The sequence below is a fragment of the Caenorhabditis briggsae genome, assembly GCF_000004555.2.
Source record: "Caenorhabditis briggsae complete genome, chrIV, whole genome shotgun sequence".
Taxonomy (NCBI): domain Eukaryota; kingdom Metazoa; phylum Nematoda; class Chromadorea; order Rhabditida; family Rhabditidae; genus Caenorhabditis; species Caenorhabditis briggsae.
The window spans coordinates 8,833,966-8,859,667 of record NC_013487.2 but is presented as its reverse complement, the minus strand read 5'-3'; the positions used below and the strand labels follow the sequence as shown (position 1 = coordinate 8,859,667).

Here is a 25,702-nt window from a genome sequence, read left to right as displayed (position 1 = left end):
AGATCTAGAGATTGAGAAACGCAGTATGTAAGAGATGTCGGACGAAACCCCACCCACCGAGTTTTTTCGCCCCGTTTTTTTCTTTTTTCTCGCCTTTGTTTTGCCTTTTGCATCTCTTTTGTTATGTTTTATTCCCAACCGAACACTCACCTTTTAGTTTAGGTCCCGTTCCAAAAAGTTTCAAGCTAATCGGAAGTCTTTTAGAGTTTTGTGGACTTTTTTTTGAAAATTGAAAATTTCATTTGTTAGCTTGTTATTCCCAAATGGTTAGTTATTTCGAACTCCTATTGAAACCAATTCCACCTAGACATGCTGAGAAATGCAAACATGTGATACTGACTCACTTCTTGTGGTTGAGAATATTTTTCAGAATTTTGAGCTTGTTTAGATGGAAGACATAGAATAAATTTTTGAAGAATTTCAGAGAAATTTTTGATTTTCCGAAATCTGGGTTTTCCATTCGGGATAAAAATAAACTGTATTTTTGAACTCTTTTATTATTTTTTCTGGATTCAATCCTTAAATTCAAATTTTTTGACCTCCAATATTTTAAACTGAAACTTCCAATTTAAATTCAATTCTCAGACAACGCCTCGGTCCATTCCACACCTCGTTGTCATGACATAGAATGAGGCTCGGACGACAACGATGGCGGTATCATATGCAGTGTCTTCTCCTTCTTCTATTCCTTCCGGATGTCGTGAATTCTGTCAAATGCTACTGTACCGATGATCATTGTGTACCATATGGCTCATGCGATGGCACAGTTTGCCTTGTTGGAATTCTCAGAGACAGCAATCAAGTGATACGAACATGTGGAACGAATACTTTGGGTTGTCATAAGTGAGTATTACTTTTTAAAAAAGAAACACTACACACATAAAATTTCCAATTTCCGGTTCCGGACCTCTCTTTGGTCAAAAAGCAGTTAAACTGAGCACACGACCATTTAATTCAGTTTTCCCACACTCCCTCTCACATCAATTTTTTGTTTTAAAATCGGAAGGTCTCCGTTTATTTTTTTTTTCGGGAACCAGAACCAGATGAGAGAAAGAAAAGAGTACAATTAATTATTCACACACACACACACTCCTTTCATTCTCTCTTTTGAGAACCTTCCTTGGAAAATAAGTATAATCACGTGACTGGGAGAGATTACGGTAGGGGTGGAAGGTGGAGGTTCTGCCTTCAGATTTCTCTAATCTAGTATCTCAAAATGACTTCTCTGCCGTTCTGTAACCAAAAAATGTCTTCAAATTTTTATTCTGGTCAATCGGAGTCAAATTTATATCTAATATTTCTGCTCCAGCTTCTCGAATCATACAAAATCCAGTCCCACAACCGGAAATTTCGACGAGGTTATGAAATTCTTCAGAGTCTTCTGATCCTTATAAGGACTACAATCTCAGTTTTCGTCGTCACTCGTAATAATAATCAAGTCCAAGAATTGTTAATCAAAAATGCAACGACCATAAACGGTGATTAGAGAAAGTGTTGACGGCTGTGGGTGCCAGTTATAATAAGCTCAACTCGACCAGAAACAACCACCTCATTCCACACTTCTAATTCCCATTTGTTCGTAATGACAAATTCGTGGTCGTTTGGCTGTGGCTCCGTCTCCCTGCTCACCTCTTGAAGCAATCCAAACGAACGACACCGTGGTGATTGCATTATTTTTGTGTGGACACGGCGGGAAGGGAACAAGAGAGTCTAAATGTCGTTTGGCTATTATCTGTCGTAATTCCCCACAATACAACTAGAAGCAGGGAGACACCTGAGCAATGAAGCATTCGATTACCACCCAGAAAACGCTCTCACAATCAGAGATTGCTCAGACAGAAGCTGCGAGCCCCTCCCTTCCCCATAATATTTTATGATCGTTCCGCAAGACATGTATATCAGATTTAGTACTAGCGACCCTTTGTGCCCTCTGAACTTTTTTCGTCAAGTTCTGAACAAAAGAATCGAGAGAACCTATGTTTTTGTTGCTCCCATACGATGGATCTGGGGGCAAAAACCGTGGGGAGAAAAAGTAGAAGGTCTTCTTCTTCTTCTTTTACTCTTCTTATTCTTCTCCTTCTTCTGCTGCTTCGCCGTCGTCTCATATTACCCGAAATTCAACGGGATGCTCTTTGAGTCTACTCTCACACGCAGAGAAGACGGGAAAGAAGAAGGAGAAGATGACTTGAAGCACACTGAGCCTAATGCATTTAGTATGCGATTCAGGAGAAAAGAAAGTTAGAAGAAAGTGTGTCCGAGTACTCGAAACGAAAAGAAACTTGTGAATTTTTGAACAATTTTGTGTGAGCGGGATTTTGAATTTTTCGAACTGAGCAATGGTACAAAATTCAGGGATGAGATTGTGGGAAATTTAAGGAAGTCCAAAAGAATAGTTTTCTTGAGGAAAATTTTGTGGGAGACTCAAAAAATCTTTATTTTGTGTAAAGGTTCACAGCAATCTGTTGATTTTCAGAAAGATTGTGTTGATTTTCAGAAAGATATACGGCCGCGATTTGCACAGCTTTGATTTTTAGCGATCTTCTTCAAAGAAAGGAAAAAGTAAACCTTCTTATCGATCCGAACTCCGTTCCATGAATCCAGTGTAGTCGACCATGAAGACGTGGTTCCCTAACTTCATCTTAACTTTATCCTGAAGTTACTGGCTTGATTTCTCGACATCTCCCAACAAATTCATCCATCACAAATGACAAATCCAGGCGCAATGATGTCCGTCTTGTCTTGTTCATCTGTCAGAATGGAATGAAGAGATAGGAAAAAAGAGGAAACCCCAAAAAAGAACACTGAGAAAAGTTTTGTGTCGTTTCCATTACTTTCCTCTTCTCATGTACCAACATGTATCATTTCACGCATCATTTGTCAGAGGAGCTACACCACCACGTCGACAAGAATTGACTGACGGAAAAGGGACACCACTTCATCGACGAAGCATACAAGTTTTTGACTTGAAAGCTCACTCTTTTCTGGGGTACTCTTCTACACAAATATCTATATAGTGAGGAGTAAATATGCACATATCCTATGTATATATTGAGAAGAAGCAGGAGAAAAAATGGGAACGGGGCAGCCGAAAGAGAAGGTCCTCTGCTTTTGTTTTTGACGGTGCCTTTCACAAAGGGAGGAGAATGTATAAATTTAAGAGAAGAAATAGTAGCCGAGTGGATTTTTTCTCCATTTAAAATAAAATGGAACACCATAGAGTACGTCGAAGGTTTTGGGGATCTATCTGGAATCGGAAATTCGTGGAAAGGGGCTCCGATGAGACAATTTTCTGTGAAATGCCGAGTTATCAAGGTTACTGTAGAAATTTGAAAGTTTCATATCTATAAAATTCGGATGCTGTCATATATGTACTGTGTAATTTTTCGAAAGAGCTAAACAATCTAAAAATGGAACCAGGGATGTTCGGAACGGAATTCAGGATTCCGGGGATTCCGGAGATTCCGAAAAAAATCGGAATAAAATTCCGGCTGGAGTTTTTCCAAGAGATTTTTTCGGTATGAATTTCAGATCGGAATGCTTCCGAAGCTTTTTTCGGAATCGAATTCCGATCGGAATACTTCCAGCTTTCTTAGTTCCGAAATTTTGAAACTCGGAATTTCGACATTCCGAAAAACTCCTAAAATGCCATTCCAAACATCCCTGAAATGGAACTATCATAGAACTCAAGCTAGCAAAAAAACAATTTAACATCAGAATCTTATTTTTCTCTTGAATTTCAGAAACGAAGATGATAAATGGACGGATCTGTGTGCCTGCGATCAACCATTCTGCAACACCTTTGCCTTCCTTCGAACCCATACAAGGTAATTTTTGGGGGTCATAAATGACGTGGCATGCCTTTAACACAATACTCACACAGAGAGAGAGCACTAGCACTTTTTTGCTACACTGAGAATTGGATTATCGCAAATTCTTCTTTTTATTTTTTCTTTCTTTTTTCCTTCTTTTGATTCAATGTTGCCAAGAAGGACATAAAGAAAAAGATGGAGAAGGCTCGTTATAAGACACAGAGTCTTTCAAAAGTGTCTGTCTTTTTCTTCTTCTTCTTCTTAAAAATTGAATGTGGAAGATGGAAAGGAGCAAAAAGAAGAATAAAATAGATATTTCTTGCTATGAAACATCAAAAAGGAGGATACTTTGAGACGATGCCATCCGGAGATGTGATGACGACAAATTGTATTCTGGGAATATAAAGTGAATGGAAATAGAAGAGGAATTGAAATCGTACTTTTAGAGTTCTGATGTTAAAATGGCATTGGAAAACAATAGGGATTTTGGGCGTTTTTGTGTGAAAAAGACTTCAAAAAGTTATTTTTCAGAGCTTGACAATATTTTTTCTACTTCTAGTACAGATACTTTCTTGATTCCAAAATTTCTCAGAATCACATTCCAATCAAAATTGAAATGATTCATATTTCCGTAGAATGAGCAATCGGCTCCACCAGCAATTATATTTCAATTATTCCGAAGCCACAAATCTTCTTCAAATTCCAAATTGCTCCACCATTTTCCTGTCACTCCCCATTCTCTTTTTCCTCTAATTCTATTTCCTTTTCTGCTTCTAATAACCCAGTTTTGACCTTGACAAAGTATGAATTGCACGAGTTTTTCGAATGGCTAACATCTGTCTTGCGCTTTCTCAAATCCAAAAAAAAAAACTCTTTATCTCTACCCGGGTGTGTCTGAGGCGGCTGCGAATCCGTTTTCGATAATCCGCATGCATTCTGGTTTGTGTGTCTTCAGAAGAACGTCTTCCGCTGCATCGTCATCTTCTTCGTCCTCGTCTTCTTCTTCTTCTGGATATGCATCACCTTCTTCCTCATCTCATTTCGATTCCAGTCGTCAAGAGGATTCAATGTCGCCTGCTGAGCCACCTGGTCATCATGATGCTCCGTTGGTTTTTCATCGAATGGATCGACCGGACGACGGAATTCCACCACCACCCCCAGGATTGATGGAAAGGGATGGAGCGACGAAGACATCATTACTCACAGTTCTTCTCGTTGTTGTTCCTCTTACTGTAGGAGCAGCTACTGTTATGGTACGTACATTTAACAATTTATTATTCTGATAGTATATAACACAAACAATATATCAATTACAGGTTGTCGCTTTCAATTACTACTGTCATCTCTGCTAACATAACATGACGGTGTGCCTGATCTGCGACTCAATCGGCCAAACACAGAACGATTCGACGTCTTGTCTCACTTTTTCTGTCATTCCACCCTCTGTCTTTCTCAACCACAACGAGTACGCCCGTCCAACGAGATGATCATCTTTAACAATAATAATCGTTCATCCGTCACCGATATCCGCCCGGATGTGAAGATTTCTGCTTCTGGAGTACGAATCGGAGCCTCCTCTTCATCAAAAACAGTGTAGAATGTGGAATTAGATACATTGACGTAGATGGTTCCACGTGTCGAACGCTCGCATTCTCCAACCCAGGATTCTGAGAAGCACTCGAATGAATGGCTGAAGTCGTCATCGCCATCTCTGAACGTACATCTCCAGTTCAGAACAAACATCGGATCCGAGGAGTAAAGCATCCAAACTCCATTTAGCTGAAATTCAATTGTTATGGGACTGACTCCTGAGGAGTCTTACCGGTTCAGTAGCTGTCAAAGTGTCATTCGGAGATTTGCACACTGGCGAAATCAATTGGGTACAATTCTGATATTCTGGAGTCGCTATTGGCGCCAAACATGGGAGAACTCCGGACATTTGAGCCTCTCGAAGAAGAAGATCAGAACGGACTCCAGCTGGATGAATCAACGCAATCAGACCATCGTCAGAAGGAAGGTAGATCAAATTTCGATTGCGCAAAGAGAATTTGATTTGAGTGATCGGAGAAGAGAGGCATCCGGATGGTCTGGAAAGGAATCTAGTTTTACTAGGTTGGTTTTTATCTTTTCTAGCCCTATCTGATCTCGGGTATCTAGTTATTTGTAAATCCGGAAGTGTTTTTAGTATTTTAAAAATCTTTAACTTCCTACGAAATCGCATGCTCAACCGTCACTTTTCACATTTTCTATTCTCTGTTTTTTTGTCGTTTGCAACTAGGAAAGCGATTAAAAAATCATGGAGTTTCTTCTCGCGAATGTGTCAGATCTGTTTCGAATTTCATAGAATGCATTTCTCGTTTTCTCTCATCCTCTCCCATTCTCGATGCTCAGCGGGGCGCGTCTTTCTATCCTCTATTCACTGACTTGTGAATAAATTTGCAGTTTTTGTGGGAGCTCTTCTTCTCCAAGTGCTCCGAATGAAAAAAAAACGATAGAAGGAAAAAGAAACTTTTTTGCTCCTCTCCACCGAACACACACAAAAAACTGAGAGTCTCCGTGAAGAAATATTTGAAAAAAGGGAGAAAAAGATGAAGAAGAGGAGAGAGGAGCCAAAAAAGAACCTAATTTGCTCTTCAAAAACGGAGCTCTCGAAAAATGAATTATGTGAAGCCAGATGCACGGAGACAAGAGCTTTTGCGTGCCTAAGAATCGCGTGTGGTCGAGAATGAAAAGAATGAAAAATGAGTAGGGAATTTACTGCACGTACTGCTCGGTGATTTTTTGGAAGTGCTGTCCGTCGAATCGGAGGGCAAATGTAGGTGTACGACTGTTGGAACTGGCTACAACTTGATACAGAAGACGTCCATAGGATGCCTGAAAATGAATAGACAAGGGTTTCAATAATTCCAAATGGTCGCCTAATTTGCTCCCAAATTTTCGGTTTTTTTTTCAAAAACAAGTCAGTATACACAAAGTAGCGGCTGTCAAGTTTCTGATCACTGAGAAAATTGTGGAAGATGTTAAGCACACCTAGATGGAAAACTGCGCATTCACATAATTTTTTGAAAATTCCTAGTTTTTCAGCTATTTGCCGATTTCTGAAAGGCACCCGTTTTTCCACAATTTCCGTTTAAAAACGGGCCAAAAACGGGTGTAGCTGGAAAGCTAGGAAGGTTCAAAACATTTTTTGAGTGCAAAGTTCTCAATCCATTCATATTTTACATCCTCAAAAAGTTTCAAAGTTATCGGAAATTTGAAAGGCGAGCTCCTGACTTCTGAAAATGGTCAAAGTAGCCGAAAATTAACTGAAAAAAGGTTTTTGTATATCTTATTGAAAAGTACTGTATTTTTTTGCATTTTTGAGAATAATTGAGAACCTATCAATAAAAGTAAGTTCCAGTTTTCGTGAGCATTCTGGAGCCTTCTGGAGCCTGACTTCTTCTTGTTCTTCTATCAGCCGTTCCAAAATTTCCATGAAATTTCACAGAAATGGCTACTGCACACATGACTATGCAAATTTTTGATCACAAAAAGTGCACCATTTTCCATTTTTCTCATTCTTTCTCGTCTTAACTACAGCTTTCCGTACTCTAGAGACTCGTCCCAAAATCGCAAACGGAACTCATATGTCAAAGTGAAGTTGACAACTAAATTATTTTTTTCTGGTCTCCACTTCTCTTCTCCTTCTTTTTTCTGTATTTTTTTGCGGAATGAGGCGGAATTTCAAAGAGAACCGAAAAATGGGAACCATTCAATATCTAACCTCAACCTGTTGCAGATTCATCTCGATCCATTCTGCATTACTGGAGGAACTATCGATGGAGCTACACGCGGGAGGCTTCAGACGACTGTGTTCGAAGATGCATTCATCTGTAAATCAAAAAACGGGTTAGAAATTGGAATTAGCAATTGACAAAAGTGCCTTCGAAACCGTGATAACTGATCTCCACTCTTATCTTTTTGTTTCTTTCTTCCCCCTGATTCTTTCTACATTTTCTTTCACTCTCGTTTATATTCAAAATCTTCAATCGGTGCCTTTTTCGTGGTATAATTTTCTTTCTTCCCGTACAATGAACGCTTTTCAAGACCTTTTTTTATATACTTACCATGAGCCGCAACATGAAACAACAGAATTGGTTCAACGCAGACAGATTTGGCAACCTTCTCGAGTACTGTCAGTTCAGCATGGTCGATGGATTCGTGACGAGAAATAACGTATATTGCTTTTTCATCACATCTGGAAAGTAAGGATTCGGGCGGGGATCTGACTACATGTTTAGAATTTGATTTATTTATTTTATGATATGTAGTTTGGTTTCAAAAACTAGGGAAATAATGTTTTAACAAGAGAACCTCAACACCAACAATTTTTTTCAAAACTTTCTAAATTTTTCCACCATGGATGGGAGATTTTTTCCCAAAATATATTATTTTTACAAAATGTCTGAAATATGAAGTTTCGTTGAATTCTAAGTATAACACAACACATTTCATGCTCTGAAAAGTGCTGAAATTCAGAATATCGGCTTTGAAACATACTCGGCTGAAACTGACGAGCGGATTCTAAAATATTCGGAATTGTCTATATAGGCAGTTCTTAGCTTATGCTGAAATTTTCATGAAAATCTGGGTTCACAAAGTGTTGAAGTTTCCTTGTAATGTATTCATTATATAGTTTGGTTTCAAAAACATCGCTAAAATATTTTAAAGTTCGTTGGGCTTCCCGAGTTCTATCAATAATCATATTTCTAACCTAACCCAACTTTAACTCCGATTCAGAAGTTCAGCCATCTGGTTCGTCACCACCATTTAACTCAAGTAGCTGCTGCTTGCACTTTGCTTGTAAGCATGGAAATGAGCTCTATTTCTTCTTTCTCTGCACTCGTTTCTTCACACTTTCTCCATCTTTCTTTTCGCCCAGTTCCCACCAACCACATTTCCGCCAAACCACCACTTCATATTATCCTAATTAGTATAATTAGTTTTGTTTTGTGCTCACTCACTCGTGAGCGTTGCGAGAGAAGCGAAACGAAGTGAAAAACGTTGGGATCTTTTTTTTGTAAGATACCTTCCATCGGGTTTGTTTCTCAAGCATGAATAAATGACTCCAACATGTCGATTGTAGAATAGAAAACGAAAGATCACTGAAAACAAAAACAAGAAGCATGTTGTTTCAATTTGAAGCGAACTGTCAATCAAATGCCACACTTACTGAATGTTGAATTCTTTGTTGTGGATTCGAAATGCAACTCGTACCAATAATCTGACTTTTCCACATTTTCTCTTTCTCGAATGGTGAAGACTCGGGTGAAACATTCTCTTGTTTCTCCTGGTAGTGCTCTGAAAGGGTTCCGTACCTCGCGAAAGATCTTCAATACCTACGCTGATTGGAATAGTCTCAAGACTGCAGTTGTGTTTGTTACTGCGAATATTCTTCCCACCATTGCATAAGTGTCCATGCTCATTTCATCCATTCGAGACATCAAGAACCATGTTCCAGCACGTTCAAGCTGAAAAATTAAAGCTGTTTTTATGGTCTGCAAACTATTCTTACGGAATATAAGTCAGCTTTGACGCCTCGAATTTCATTGTACAGACATTTTGGTTCTTGAACATTTGTTAGAATATCAAGCACATGATAGTGAGTCAATGTGATCAAATCTCTGCGGAGAATCGTGGACGATGAAATTTCCGTTCCACATTGGGCTGAAATAGTTGTACTGTAAAACCTGTGCTAGAAGAGTTCCCTTAATAGAATTGTCCCTTAATAGAATTGCTAATAAAAGAGTGTTTCCGAGAGGTGCTTGTAAAAAAGATGGGCCCTTTGCGAAATTGCGTCGTTTGAAAATTATACATTTCCGTACGTTTTCAGGGGAAAATATATCTAAAACTCCACAAAATCCTAAAGATTTGTTGAAACAAAGTTTTTTTGCTCAAAAAACAAGCTCAATTTTTGTGATTGTGACAATTTTTGGTTTTTTGTTTTTTTTTGTGATACGTTTTCCTAAAATTTGAACAAGAATCAACCAAACTTCTTGATGAAAGTTTTCGGAAAAAGAGCGAATAAGTAAAAGGCCTTGGAACAATATCAGGTCCATCTAATACAGGTTTTACAGTAAACCCAGTTGACCAAACTCAAAAAAACACATACAATGAAGATCAAACCATCTCAAATCCTTGCGATCAATGCAAACTTTTTCCAAATAAGGAAGAATCATTGAAAGATCGTTGTGGGAAAAGTGACGAGAGCGTATCATAAAAGTGACATCATGTTGAATACAAGTTCCGTTTGGAGCGCGACGGAAACACCAATAAAGAACTGCTCTCTGGTTGTCCAGGTAGAGAATTTGAAATTTGACTGTGAGAATGGATTTAAAAGATTCTAGTCAAATTTCTGAAAACTCACATTTGATAGAGCTTTTATAACCTGGAACAAATGAATAGGTGTATTCAATATGCACATGAAGTTCTCCATTATCTATCAAACGAACTGTTCCATTTCCAGGTCCAATGCACCGACCATCACTCTCTTTTTGAGCATAATAAATCAACTCCAGATCCGAACTATTCTGTATTCTTCTCATATTTATAACTGTAGACTGTAGAAACATTTTTGGGTCGGCATTCAGGTCAGCAGCGATGTACCAAACGCCGTGGAGCATTGATAAAGTGATTGGACTCCATCCATTTGGAGATTGACAATGAAGAAGACTTGGTGTTGGGGATGGAATGATACATTCATCTGAAACCACTAGAGTTTTAATTTGAAAAAAAAGATTTTTTAAGTTTACGGAAAGTGTTCAGAAAGATGAGATCGGTTGGATCGATGCAAACTTTCTGAAGTTCCCTATAGATTTCATTTATAGTTGGTTGATCCATATGATCCTCATCCGACCAAACATAGACTCTCACAGAGTCACACGCTCCGTCATCATCAACAAGACCACAGTGCATTGATATGTATTCGTCTCCATTTTCCCACAGAACAAATCCTGACCCTGGAAATTATGTTTTGATCATTTGGAATTTTAAAAGCATCAAAAACCAACAATCAATGGGAACAATGCTTCCGTTGATTTTCAAAATTGATGATGAAATTTGAATTTGGTTTGTGCTTAATGTTTGTGTTAAGTTTGTCTTGAAGCATGTATCTTGGCTGAAATAATTATTGATTAGAAGAAGACTACGATAATGCATACCGAATCCACTCGCATTCCGCAGTTGTTTCAGAATCATATCGACAACTGATATGAGCAATTTGTTCTCCTGATAAGCTAGCATCAATGTAGGCGACCACAGTTAACACTCGAGGTTCGTTCTAGAAAAAATAGCTGAAAACTAATGAAATGAAGAACTTCGCATACTTCATAAGCCACGCCGGGCTTTTTTCAGACTTTTCCAGGCCCGGCCCGGTCCGTTTCGGCTCTGGCTTTCAGAATTTTGTTTCTTGTTTTTTTCAGAAAAATTTCGGGGTCAACAGAAACAAGATAAACGATTTTTATGTATTGAAAATATCGTTTACTCAAAAAAAAACTGAAAAAAAAATAATTTTTTGAAAGTTCACAAATTTTGTGGAAACCCCTAGCTCTGAAAATCTCTGGCCCTGGTCCAGAAAGGCCCTACCGAGCCTTGATTTTTCAAATGTGTCATTTTGAAACTCACAAAGAAATTGGAAATATTGTTGTTAGCTGGTCTGATATTCTCCACTCGACACTCTACATCCACGAATTCATTGTCTTCGTCGATCTTGGCGTGTCTCAACTTCTGATCTTCATCGACCATTTCATCTCCACATTCAGCTGAAATTGTTCTTATTGGTCTCTCTTCATTCCAAAATGTCAAAAAGTCTTAACTATAAGTGTCTAATGCTGTGAAATGTAAAATATCAATGCATGCTTCATCTTCGATGACTTGAGCAGATTTATAGAGTTGAAGAGTTTGTGGATGTCGAGAGTTACTCATGATGAGAACAAGTTCGTCGCCAATTTTACAGCCACCTAAACAAAGTTCAATTTCATAGAATCGTTCGATTTTCAGAGATACCATTATCATTTCCATCCAAACATCCATACAGAACCATATTCATTTCCTCATTTTGCTCTCCAGAGTATCCATGATAGATTGGTCGAAAGAATACTTGAAAATGTTAGAATTGATCAATGTTCAACTTTATAAATAGCTTCTTACTCTTCTCAACATAATTAGTTCCAACCGCTTGTTTCACTTCCAGCATGTATCCTCCTTTATGTTTTGTCATGTTTCCGGTCAGAGATTGGCATGTTGCATTGCTGAAATCGATGATGATTCATTAATTAGAAACTCATGTGTTTGGATTCCAGAACTCCCTCGAATCGAAAAAAAAAACTAACACTGTATGATATTCTGAGAAAGATAAAGAAAAGGCATCCTTGTTCAGAATTAAGCTGATCATGCTGGAATTGATATCCTTTGGCAAAAAATATCTGGAAGCAGATGGCTTTCGAGCAATGACAAACCACGATCCATTGTACTGAAACTCAAGTTTATTGAAAAATCATAAAACTTTCTGAAACCTGTGCTGGCTGTAAATCCAACAATGGTATTTTGGGATAACAGAATGCGAAAACCGATTCGAGTGTAATCAGAATAAGAAGAAATATTGAGAGAATGTGTGCGAAAGATGTCATTTTGTGTGAAAACAAAGAGAGAAAAACAAGAGGTTTATTGAGATTGGGATGGGAATCGATTCGACAGCTGACCGGTGACAAAAAGACGAATGGATCATTGGGTGAGGAGGAGCACGTGAGCTGATAATACGAGTTAGAAGATGAGGACAGATTGGTAGATGATCATGAATTGAAAAATGTAGAAACAATAAAAAGCGGAAACTCTTCAGATGAGTTAGACATGAAGAAATACAGTACAGCTCAATAAGATATACAAAAACCCATTTTTCAGTTGATTTTCGGTCATTAATTTTGATTATTTTCAGGTGCCTGGAGCTCGGCGAGTTTTTTATCACTTTGAAAACTATGGAGGGTGTAAAACAGACATAGAATAAAAACTTCGCATTCACAGAATTTTTTGAAATTTCCTAATTTTTCAGCTATTTGCTGATTTTTGAAAGACCCTCCTTTCCGTTTTTGGGAAAACAGGTGCCATCCAGAAATCAGAAATAATTTGAAAACTAGGAATTTTCAAGAAATTCTGTGAATGCAAAGTTTTCATTCGGGGAGGTCTGTTTTACACCCTCCAAAATTTGCAAAGTGATCAAAAATTTGACAGCCGAGCTCCAGACTCCTGAATATGGTCATAATGGCCAAAAATCACTGAAAAATACGTTTTTGAATATCCTATTGACCGATACTGTACATAAGACTATCAATAATTTTTTGGCTAACGTCCCTAAATTTCTGAAGATTCTGAGCAGTATTTTTTGCAGATTGTTAATATGCTTTCCGATCGCATTTGCACTAGTTTTTTCTGTTCGATTCTTCCCGACTGGTTGTTGGGACCCATAATGGTTGAAGCTTAACTCGATCGACTTCATCTGAATCCAATTTTAGCACATTCACATAACTATGATGTGTATGTTGCAAGTTCAGTTTGATACAAATTAAAGTTTTGTTCCAGAGTCTTATAAAACCAACAAACAAACAAAATTCCAAAATTTGTCATTGCATAGATCATCACCAAAGAAGGAAGACTGACGAAACCGTTCAAAACGGCTTATCTCACTACAAAACACCCACGTAATACAAAAGGGTGAACATATAGTTGCAATATAAGTAAAAGAATGAATAAACCCATTTTTTTATAGTTCGAAAATTGAAGTACAACTTTTACTCTTCGACTGATCATCCTTCTAAAAAGATTACTGTATACATTGTATAAAGGTTTTCTGAATTATAAAGAATCAGTACTGCCGATTTCACAACATACCGTAAACCCTGTAATAGCCCCCAAACTATTAACTTTGAGCCATATTTCCCTGCTTCCTGTCAAAGACATGAAAATAGCTATCAACTGATAAATCGGTTGTCATAATATCAAAAGTGTTTTGTCAGTTGACACATTTGTGGTATTTGGCATAAGAGTTTAAAAAATAGCTTAAACTTGACAGTGTTGGGGTGCATCTATCACATATTTTACGGCATTCAGCCATCTAAACTTCATTAAGAATCCTAGAACTCTTTTGATCAAAAACCACAATATGCCCACACTGGTTCCGTTCTTTCAAGAAGTTCCAAAACCACCATTCAGTTTTGAACTTTTGGTCAAGGTTGTTTCTTTTCTCATCGGTCTGCAACTTTTTCCCTTTTTTTCTGGTTAGTATTCAATTTTTCAAACAGTTTGTCTATTGTGAATGGCAACAAAAAACGAATGTTTCCCCCGGAAATCTTCATATTTTTGTTCCTTATATATTTTTTGCTATTTTTCCTCTTCTCCGATTTCTTCAATAATTCCTCATTAGACTCTAGGTGGTCTCACAAAACACACACAAATAGAAATAATGTGTACTAAGGAAGTGTCCTTTTTTACTTTTTATCTTCTTGAATTTCTGCCCAAGATACCATCCGTTTTTTCGTGTTTTGGTGTGCAATTTATTTATAAATCACACACATTTTCCTCTCAAGTTTCAGACTACTATATAGCTCTTTGATTATTTTTCTTTCTGCTTACGCACTTTCATCTGTCAGTCATTGACAGCTTTTTTACTCGAGAAAGGAAGTGAAGAATATCCGATTTGGAATATTTGAATTTGGAAATTTTCTAGATGGAAGAAAGTGATGATATCGACTGGTACCGCGATATGAACTTTGGGATAAAAAACGATAATTGGGTGGGAATGGGCGGAGTCAGATGATGTGAGGGAAACTTTTGAAGAATGATGTGTGGATTTGAGAAAATAGAAACAGAGTAACTCATAATTATTTAGAAAAATTGACACTATATAATAGCATAAAAAATGAGTAAGAAGAGAAGTTTTCTGATTTTGTGTTTTGAGTTTATTGCAAGGTTTTTTTTTCAAATCGAAATTTCCAAATTTTTGAAAAGGCCACTTGTAAACTAGAAGTGCTGTTGAGGTTTTGTTTAGTGAACCAGACTATCATTTCAATGAATCCAAGTTATTACTAATAGTACTATACATGCAACGGGCCGGGCTTTTTTCCGAACTTTCAACGCACGGTCCGGGATTTCAGAAAATTTTAGGCCCCGGTTTTCGAAAAAAGTAGAAAAAACGGACGATTTTTCTGTCAATAAAAAAACTTTCCAAGATAAGACTGTCATACAAAAACAATTTTTTCACAGAAACAATTGGAAAAAAACGTCTGAAATTTCCAAGCTATTTTTCAAATTTGGATAATCGTCTGATTTTTAAGTTTAACCAATTTTTAAGTCGATTTTCGGCCATTTTTAACATTTTCAGGAGTCTGAAGCTCGACTTCGAAAAGTTTGAAAGGTGTAAAACGAACCTAGATTGAAAACTTTGTATTCACAATTTTTTTTTGAAAGTTCCTAGTTTTTCAGATATTTTCCTTTTCTGAAACACACCAATTTTTTGCCCATTTTTGTACTGAAGACCTGAAAAAATGGTGTCTTTCAGAAATCGGCAAATACCGTAAATACTATAATAGAACGCCACCCGAATCGTCAAATTACAGCCCATGTATCTCATTTTCTGTAAAAGATATCAAAACTAATAAAATGTTGCTGATATCATGATAAGCATTTTATCAGTTGACAACATTTTGATATCTCTCAAAAGAAGTGGACGGTCTGTGTGGCGTTCTATTAGAGTGTTTACGGTATACTAAGAATTTCAAAGAATTCTGTGATTGCAATGTTTTCCAACTAGGTCTGTTTGACACCCTCCTAAATTTTCAAAATGATAGGAAACTCAACAGCCGAGCTCAAGACTCCTAAACATTGTTGAAATGACCAAAAATCAACTGAAAAATACGTTTTTGCACATCTTCTTGAACGGTACCCTCCGAATCCTAAAATCGCATATCTCGAAACAAGAAAAACTGAAAAGAAACGGAAATTTTTGGTTCAGTGTGAGAGTGGATACTGATGAAGGTTTAAACGATTTTTTCTGGATGCAACAAACGAGAAATTCCCGAGTTTCTCGATTGAATCTGCATGCTTCTTCCTCGTTAGAACTGATCAGTTTCTTGAATTCCACCACTTTTTTGCCATGTATCTCGAATGAATCTTTTTGAACGATCTCACATCTTTTGGCGCAATCTACATCCAATAATTTCACTAATCCGTGTCTCAGTATTCTTGGGTTTTTTGATCTCTTCACTCCAAAAAATCTTCCTAAACTTTGCAATCTACGAAAATCAAACAACGAGTATTCCATAAGCATACTCCACCCTCTCTATTCTTTAGATTCCTATTTATTCCGATCTAAATCTTTCAAATAAGTGCATTCTCCATTTCTGAAGTTCTCTTTTCTCTATGATTTTTGTTTCATTTCTAAAACATCTGGTAAAGATGGTAACTGATTTACAAGAAGAATAAACATGCAAAACTGACGGGTGTAGTTCACCAATAGCTGCAAATATGTCACTTTCAAAATTGCATATTGAGTCATTCAAGAAAAAAAAGGTACCGTAATCCAAAAGTTGCGACGATCCGCATTAAGCAATTATTTGACATGTTTTCTCTAAAAATGGTGAAATTCAACCTTTCAGTTAGTAATGGGATACTGTAGTTTTTGGTCCTTCAGAGATACTTGCTAATTATAGCATGGGCTACTGTCAAAGTAAAGCCATAAAATCCAAACAACAAATTGTTTACTTGAACTGATCGAACCTAGATCTTGCACCCGACATCCCACGCAACAGTTAGTCAATATGATCTTAAACAAACTTTCTTTTTAAAGAAACTACGTTTACTTCCACAAAAAAGTACTAAATGAGAATGAAATCGGAACCCACTTCCGCCAATTTCGTGTCTCCAGACCCCACCAAAATGTCTACGTCATTTTCAGAAAACTAAAAAAGAAATGATAAGAAAAGTGGGAGGTTCTAATTTAAGGAGTGAAAACTCTTCAAACTCTTTTTCTTCACTGTTTGCTCCTTCTTCTCATTTTTTTCTCCCATCATCAGCATCACCTTGCTTTTTTCTCGGTTTCAACTCCTTCACTTATTTTGTTTGTCTTCCACTTTCTGATGATTTTTTTCGCGAAACGGTGCCACACTGATAACATAATTAGAGACCAGTATTCGTAGGGTTATCAAAATAGAAAACAGAAAACAGAAGACTCTGTCTCATCTCCCAATGAGTTCTGAAATTCGAGAGAATTGTTGTTTGGATCCGAAAATCTGAAAATGTCACCTAGAAAATGACGATGTCAGAAGAAGAAGAGACCACCAAGAAGATGTCGGTGAGAAAAATGGAAATTTGACGTCAGCTATTCTACTTTTTTAGGCTTTTCTCTTCTTTTTCTTCTCATGCTCTTTCTATGTCTTCTTGAAAAGTGGGCGGAGCTTGTCCTACGGTACTTACTTCTTTCGTAAACTACTATTACTGGGACACTGCTATAAAAAGCGAATGTTACAAGAAACTTGATTTCAGAGAGAAATGCTCTTCTCCTCCTCAATACTGCTGCTGCTATCAACAGTTTTCTCACAAGACATTCCGCAATATGGACCAATTAGTGCTCATTTCGACTCATGGCTGGATAGGAACGGATACGAAAAGTACGAATATGCACGATTAGATCTAGGAACTGCTGGAAGTTTCGGAGGAATGTCCAGTGAAATGCAATATGTGAGTTTTTATATTTTCTTGATAGTGAAGGATTAACTGTACTCCAAATTTATCTACCGTAAAACCTGTACTAGAAGGGCCGACCCTCTCATTTTTTTAAAATAATTTTCTGTAAATTTTGGAATACGAAAGATTTTTCAATGAAAACGTACCGAATTTAAAAATTTCAAATAACTATTTTTCCCTCCCGGAGGCCACATCTATTAGAGGGGCATTTTAACTAAAGGAGCTCTTCTAATACAGGTTTTACGTTATGTTAGAGGGAAAACAACTCAAAAAGCTAATTCATTGAGGATTTTCTGAAATAGGACATTTGGCTTTACATTTCTAAAATTTTTCAATGAAAACATACGGAAATGTTAGATTTCAAACAATAAACATTTTGAAAGGGGCCCTTCTATTTTTTCCAGCCCCTCTCACAGGACTCTTCTATTAGAGGGTCCCTTCTATTAAAGGGCCCTTCTAATACAGGTTTTTTGGTTTGTAAGATGAAAATCTTCTTAAAAAGCCAAGAATTTTTCTGGAATGGAACAACGTTTAAATTTAGATTATAACTCGGTAGGAATCTCCCAGTTCATGAAATAATTGTAGAAAATTTCGAAAAGTAACATCACCTTGAGTAGTAAACCAACTAGAGTATTCACAAGTTTATTTTCCAACCTAGATTTCTGGGAAACTCTACGTGATTAGCGAAACGACGAGGAGCACATATTCTGTGTTGTAGACTCTGGCATTTCACACATATGGAGCGTTGAGTAAAACACATACTACGGATACATATTCACCACGTTCAAATAGAGTTCATTTGGATTTGAACTAGCAAATCAGAAACTACACAGAAATCACAAAAATGTAGTTATGGGATCAGTTCTTCGTTTCGACATAAAGTCTTGAGTCACAATTCTGAAATTACAAGTTCCTTTTTTTTTTGAGCTCTGACATTTCGAAACATTTCTTGATGTTTCTAACCTGTAATTCAACAGTTCAAGAATCCAAAAGTTTTAAAAATAAAGCACACTGTAGTTGGTGGTCTATATAATAATCCTTTGTGATGTCTGACACAGTACACTTTCAGTCTGCTAGTTCTGTGTAGTTTATTTATGGAACCAAACTTCCAGTTTCTCCTTATCGGCTGAAATTTGCAATGAATGGGGCTTCTTAAACCTCCAAATGACTTAAAACATGTCGTGTTCTGTTTTACTGAAACGATTTACAGTTTGATACCACCAAAGACCCGGTAATCTTCTTCCATGGAAACTCGGACGCCGCCCTTACTGCCAACAATTTCTCCACTGGATGGACTTCTACTGTCGAGGTATTTTGCCTTTTGAAATGAGAAATGTGTAGTCAACAAGATTACGGTAATGGTCAAACATTTCCACTGAAAGAAAACAAATGTGTGTCCAAAAGACCGAATCGAAGAATCATGACTATGCAAAAACCGAACTTTAATTTCGAACTTGATAAGAAGTAGCTGCTGATATTCAACTGTTTTATCAGTAGACTTATCTTTTAATTGAATTTGATAGCAGTTGACTACAACTAACACAGTTCAATTCTAAAGATTTTGGAATAATTTAGGGATTAGCACCTTCTATAGAAGATTAAAATTTCTCTTATTTCACTTGTTTTCGTTTTCAGTACTTCCTGAACCAAGGCTACACTCTTGCCCATCTCTACGGCACATCCTGGGGAAACACGAATACGACTGCAGCTGTCGAAAGGTATGATTTGCTTCTTTGATCTGCTGGAAACACGTAAAGCGTTTGATTTCCTAATTGATGTTGATATTTATTATCAGTTGCTGTGTTTCTTGTACTGATAAGAAAGTACGTAACTGGAGTTTCAAGACGCTCTGGAATTTTCGGAATTCAAACTGGAACTCTTTCTGTCCAGGAACTGAGCGATTATGAGTTCGAAAATTCAAAAATTTCAGGGACCATGACTGTGTCACTGTATTCCGGTTGAGAAAATTTGTGGAAGCAGTGATGGACTACACCGGAGCAAAGCAAATTAACATTATTTCGCATTCGATGGGAGTAACTCTCGCCAGGAAAGTGATTCTTGGAGGCTACATCAATGCTGACGACGGTGAGAATTAAAGTAGAATTAAAGTGAATGCGAAAGTTTGTTTCAGGTTCCTGCAACATTGGAAAACCATTGGGAACCAAAGTCAGAGCAATTTTGGGAATCGCTGGAGCCAACTTTGGATTGTGCGCATGCGTTGGACATTGGCTTGGAGTTGTTTGGCCAACTTGTAATGATGATGTAAGTAGTGGATTACCGTAGTTACCAAGACTCGAGCATATTTTCAGCTTTATAGTTAAACATTTTCAGAACGGTTTGTGGCCTGGAGAGACATGCTATCCAACCAGAATGGACGGAATGTGCGCCACGTCTCCACTTCCATATCCATGCAACGGATTGACTTACTCCAAATTCCTCATGGATCTCAACAACTCTCGCTTCAAACCAGCTCAACACATTTTCAGCATGTGGAGTATGGGTTAGTAGAAGAGAAACATTAGCTTTTATTACTTTATGACCATTAACTGTGACGTCAAAAAGTCGTAAAACTCGGTCAAAGATGCGAAAGAATCATTAGTTTCTCCAAAATGTATTCAAAAAGAGAGGGAAAATATTTCACAAATTTTTAGATGACGAACTGATTGATCTGCGAAGAATGACACGTAAGTTTGGTATGTATATATTAGGTTGGAAGGAAAGTAACTGCCATTTTTTATTAGTAAATAACACAAACACAAGAATAATCCAGAATTAGCAATATGCACCGTCGTAATCCACAACATGTTGGCAATGTTCAGGTAACTTGTGGGTACCATCCCTCCAAAAGCCAGCTAGTGGCAAGTCAAAGTATCCATCCAGTCCATTTTTTCAGGCATCAATTGTGTTAAAGTCCTTAAGCTCCAGATGACGTCGTATACTTTTGAATAACCAATAATCTGATAGAGCTGAATCAAGTCTTTAACGGGGGTAAAGGAGGACCGTCCAGCCAAAGCGGCTCAGGTACGGCATGACTTTCCGTGAACATGAGGTTTTTCATTTTTTACCTGCAGTCAAGTCAGACCTGAGCAGCTTCAGTGGGACCGTTCTCCCTCACCTATTTTTAGTCCCGACTGAGCTCTATCAGATTATTGGATATTCGGAGAGATACAACCTCATCTCGAGAATACGAAAATTTGCACCATTTATGTGAAAAACAGGAAAAATGAATACTTTGATTCGTGGCTAGCTGGCTTTTGAAGGTATTGTATCCACAAGTTATCAGAACATTGCCAACATGTCGTGGACCACGACGGTGCATAATGCTAATCTTGGATTAATCCCGATTTTGTATTATTTATAAATAAAACAAGGGACAGTTACTTTCCTGCAAACCTAATATTAGTTTGTGACTTCACATTCGGTGTTTGACACTTGCACGAATATGTTGCTTGGGAACAAATCGGAAGGGGAAGGGATGTGAGAATAACCACACTCGTGTTTTTATGTTGATCTTTTTTGTTCTCACTGGCACATGATAATTTGATTTTTGATTTGTGTTTTACTGTAGTTTATTTCCAGGTGACGACTTGATTGGAGACGGAAATATGGTCTGGGGACGTCCAACAAGTGAGATTCCAATGTCCGACGGAAACAAGGTTAGATATTGGGATCAAAGATTTGTCTGAAATCTATTCCAAAACAGATCAAATTGAATTAATCTAAAACTGCGTCCCTTTTTTCGAAAAAAAAGGAGTGAAGCCTTATCCAATCTTATCCAAACACCAAATTCTTTTTTTCAGATCTACAAGAACTACTCCCACATGGAAACTAAACTGAATACAGCCGCCGACCAATTCCACATCATCACCCAACTGAACATTCCAGCATAATTCATTCTGTTCATTCCCCGCCTCTTCTCGTTATCCTATTTATTTTGTCCCCATCATTTTCTCTCCACATCCCAAAGATTTGAAATGTTCTCTTTGTCTTCCCAGTGTCTCTTCTTTCTTTCCGATTCCTTGTAGATTTTCTTTACTGGAAAGCTGTGATGCAATAACGATCTCGAACCATGAAAACAGAAACCGAATAAGAAACGGTTGTAAATAAAGTTTCAAACATAAAAGCACTGTGTTTTGAATTAGAAAATATCTAAACTCTTTGTAGCCAAAGCTGTGAAAAATGGCGGCCACGGACAGCGGCTGCTCGATTTTAGAGGCCGTGGCTTTTTACTCCAATGCCGAGAAAGCCGCGGCCGGCCGAGGATGTCTATATTGATGAAAATTATCACAATCCTAGTAGAGACCTAGTAGAACGCAGAATCCGTATTCCGTATTCCGCAATCCTCGAAAAATGCTTTGTCCGAATCCTTTTTACTGGATTCCAGACTATGTGCCTCAAAACCGTCCCTCTGGTAGTTGTTTTTTTTTTCTGAAATAAAAATATTCAGGAAGGAATCCATTTTCAAAGGTTTTTCCAAAAAGCCACGCAGCTATGCTGCCGCGGCCGGCCACGGCACAGCCTTGGCTGTAGCTAAGCAAGTGTAAGCTCAGAAAGGAAAATGTCGTCTTGCGAGACAATTTCCAACTTTCTCAATACTTGAATCGAGGTAAAAAGAAATTAGAGCCTCGAGCTGTAACAGTGTCAAGAAATTCCAGTTTTGTAAAGTTCTCGATCTGGCGCTCTTGACCCAGAAAGTTACAAATACTCAAAAATCACTTTGTTTATCAATATTAAAAAAAAAAAAAAAAAAAAACCAATAAATTGGAAATATTTCTGGAGAACGGGAAGAGATACCAAAATTCTGTTAACGCCATTCGATTCACGATAGAAAGAAACCTTAGGGGTCGAATTTTCATGATCCTACCATTTTCCGTACCACCAAAAAGACTTATTTCTGCCCGGTCAGTATCTTTAGGAACCCTGGAAAGTTCAAAATCTTGGCCATCTTTTTGGTACATTTATATAAGTATCTCTAAGAGTTTTCATAATTTGTCTTCTAAGAGTTTTATCATTTTTCCTAAATTTTCCTAGTTTTTGGGTATTTTTGTAAAAATGGCATCCATCTCACATTTCTTTTAAATAATCTGTGTCATTTGGCATTTCAACAAAATGGAAAAAAACGATAAGTGTCCTATTTAATTCAGCGATTTTTTGTAATTTGATAAGAGATGAGAGTGTTGAAACGAATCTTTATTCTGCTAAATAGCCCCTGTCTTCTTATTCTTTATTTCTCTGAAAAACGACCTCTGAATACTTTTTTCCTCTGTTTTTCTCTCATCAACACGTCCTTGTTTCGGCTGGGATTCCCCTGACGATTTGACGTAATTTCTCTCGATCGTCCTATGTGTTTTGCTCTTTTTGTCTCCGTTCGTTTTTTTTTCTTCAAATGATGTCCCCTCTTCATGATTGATTTGATCTCAAGAGCGTCATCTTATTCTTCCGCCATGTAGTGCGAAGGATAAACACAAAGGTTGAGAGTGGAGAAGAGAGATGAGATGAAAAATAAATGTGCTCCTCTGGCGGCACAAAAACAACTATCATTTGGTTGAGATGAGATGGAGGAAATATCAAAAGGATCCTCCGAATCTTCTCTATTCGTTTCTTTTGTTTTACGATATAGCACATTTGAGTGTTACGATGGATTACCGGCTTTTTGTCTGATTACTCTATTCTCATTGTCATCAGAACTCAAAAATCAAAAAGCTAACATCTTAGATTTGACAAAGAGATCATGAGTATATCCCTTGCATATAATATCATGTCCCCACCCAAACCGTCAACTTCTATCACATATATCTCATTTCTTATAAAAGATGCCAAAAAGTTGTCAACTGACAAAAATGTTATTCTAATATCAAAAACATTTTGTTAGTTGACTAATTTTTGATATCTCTCGAAAGAACCAAGTTTTGAAGTGGCTTAAAATCTAGAGATGGCGTTCTATCAGAGTGTTTACGGCAATTTCTCACTGTGTTTTTTTTTCGAAAATTCGTCTACATGCGCTCAAAAGCTACGACCGTTTGGTCCCTGTGCAAAAAATTCAAACTGAACTGCTGGAACGCTACTCAACAAAGCCATCAAAAAAGGCGCGAAAAAAATTTTCGAAAATCATTCCGGAAAAAAAAACACCGTGATTTCTGGCTTTCTGAATTTCTGAATTTCTGAAGGAAGATCATAAAATTCCATTTATTTTGGTAATCAACAGACATATTCTGTAATAAGCTATAAAGTTTTGCTAGTTTGGGTGTTTTGATGGAATTCCGTTGCTTCTTATAAGCATCTGGCTATCAAACTCTCATTATATCAGTGGGCGTTTGAAATTTTTATTAAGCTTATTTTCATCTTTCGGAAAAATTTATGCTAACTCAAATTAACTATGTCATCTGAATCCTTTCGTTTTCTTTGACAGACACCCACAACTTCCTTGAAGTGTCAAGTTTCAATCATTGGGGTCTTCCTACTCAAGATTTCTATTTATCCGTTCCCTTCGTCATCTTTTCACACAGACAAAAACTCATTAAACATGCATAAAATGTGTTCTCGAATTTGCAGAAAAAAACAGCAATTGAGTAAGTGAAAAACATAGTTCTCATCTTTTTACATGTTTTCAAGTGTCCATTCTATTCGGTCAAAAATAACGTCGTTTTTCGGGAAAGATGGACGGCGAAAATATTGTGGATTCCGACATGCCGTTAGCTATACGAGAAAACGAGAAAATGTGTTCATTGTTCATGCTGACATACAAAATTTCTTTGAAGAAGAAAACAAATGAGTTCTTCTCAAGTGCTACAGTAATCTAGAATTATTTCATTGAATACCCATCTAGAATGCAAACGACGAGAGTGACGCATTTCATGTAGCCGTTTTAAAATGTTAAAGTCTCGAATGCACATTCAAAAAAGAAAAAAAAAAGAAGAACTCATTGAAATTCCAAATTGCTCGCTTCTTTTTTTTCTCTTCATTAAATCGTTGTCTTTGTGTAGTTTTTTTTTCATGTTTTACCCTTCTTTCATACCCTCATCAATCTTTTTTTTTCTTGCTCTGATTCTTATTTTGCCTTTTTACAAACTTTTGAAAAGACTCCGTCGATTTGAAGAGTGTCCGAGAGGTCTCTTCCTCTTCTTTTTCTTCTAGCTCATCTCCCTCCTCTTTTGAGAATTTCGTTCAAGAAGCGTCTTGCCATAAGAATTTTGTCGTTTTTCTTTTTTTTTCTCGCCATGCCTGCGCTTCTTTAACAACAAGTTACCCGCTTAAAATCTTCATTTTTTTGCAGTTTAAAATCTTCATTTTTTTGCTCCTCTCGCTTCCTCATTTTTGTTTTTGCCAAACACCTCATCTCCATTTTCCTGTGTTTGAGCTCTTCTCGTTTTGTTTTCAAATGAAACCTCTTCCTTCTCATTTTCTTAGATTTTTGAATGTGAGTTCTCTGTTTAAAATTCCGAAGAGGAAGAGTCTTCTTTTGTAGTTAAACATAGATAATGGATCACGTGGAATAGAGATTTCGTACTCAATGAATGTGAAGTAACCAGTCGGTTTAGGCCCCCTGTCGGGGGCTCAACCTCCTGGCTTCCGCTTTCCGTATCTTACAATTTAATTTCTAATTAAAAAATTTTCGAGTTTCCGAATTCACCAAATTTTTTGAAAATTTTGCATACTATCAATTTTCTTCGCGGAATGTTTGATTTCCCAAATTTTCAAAATTTCCAAACGACTGAAAAATGATTTTTTATGTTCTGAAACCGAAGTATGTGAACTCCCGGTTTCCTTAAGTTTCAAATTTTGGATAACTAAATGTCAGGTTTACTAAACTTTCTGGTCTCCGAAAATTCTGAATTTCGAAATTTTCGAATTTTGAAAAACAGTTGGTCCAATTTCATCGTTTTTTTCTACTAAAAACTATTTACTAAAAACGGTTCGCGTACGGTCCGTATGCGGTTCCTATTTCAACCGCGCGCGAACGCGGAGCGTCCGTAACGGATTGTTCGCGAATCACCTGTGTACTTGAAGAACCTGGTATTCTTAAAATATGGCCCCACCCCTCCCTGCCTTCTTCAATTAAAGCCCCCCCCCCCATCTATTCAAAAATAGCCTCCCAAAAAGAGAACTTTATCTGAGCCCCCCCC

General features: G+C 37.3%; 3 protein-coding genes across 3 annotated transcripts; 2 read left to right on the top strand and 1 right to left on the bottom strand.

Moving 5' to 3' along the window:
- Positions 1 to 4,876: 4,876 nt before the first annotated feature.
- On the top strand, positions 4,877 to 5,092 carry CBG26306 (the record flags this gene model as incomplete). Its single annotated transcript, XM_045235654.1, has 1 exon — positions 4,877 to 5,092. One exon carries the CDS (start codon positions 4,877 to 4,879, stop codon positions 5,090 to 5,092), a length of 216 nt encoding a protein of 71 aa, XP_045098476.1.
- Positions 5,093 to 5,261: 169 nt separating this feature from the next.
- On the bottom strand, positions 5,262 to 12,475 carry Cbr-lpr-2 (the record flags this gene model as incomplete). Its single annotated transcript, XM_045235653.1, has 20 exons — positions 5,262 to 5,588; positions 5,632 to 5,896; positions 6,568 to 6,683; positions 7,573 to 7,679; positions 7,916 to 8,046; positions 8,878 to 8,953; positions 9,022 to 9,149; positions 9,192 to 9,319; positions 9,364 to 9,515; positions 9,961 to 10,167; positions 10,216 to 10,551; positions 10,601 to 10,807; positions 10,859 to 10,965; positions 11,009 to 11,127; positions 11,472 to 11,608; positions 11,663 to 11,806; positions 11,853 to 11,945; positions 11,997 to 12,097; positions 12,179 to 12,318; positions 12,362 to 12,475. The coding sequence occupies 20 exons, from the start codon at positions 12,473 to 12,475 to the stop codon at positions 5,262 to 5,264; spliced, it is 3,135 nt and encodes a 1,044-aa protein (XP_045093050.1).
- Positions 12,476 to 17,384: 4,909 nt separating this feature from the next.
- Cbr-lips-5 lies at positions 17,385 to 21,469 on the top strand (the record flags this gene model as incomplete). Its single annotated transcript, XM_002633358.2, has 8 exons — positions 17,385 to 17,573; positions 18,790 to 18,888; positions 19,215 to 19,297; positions 19,510 to 19,664; positions 19,711 to 19,841; positions 19,911 to 20,079; positions 21,159 to 21,235; positions 21,380 to 21,469. The coding sequence occupies 8 exons, from the start codon at positions 17,385 to 17,387 to the stop codon at positions 21,467 to 21,469; spliced, it is 993 nt and encodes a 330-aa protein (XP_002633404.2).
- Positions 21,470 to 25,702: the final 4,233 nt, after the last annotated feature.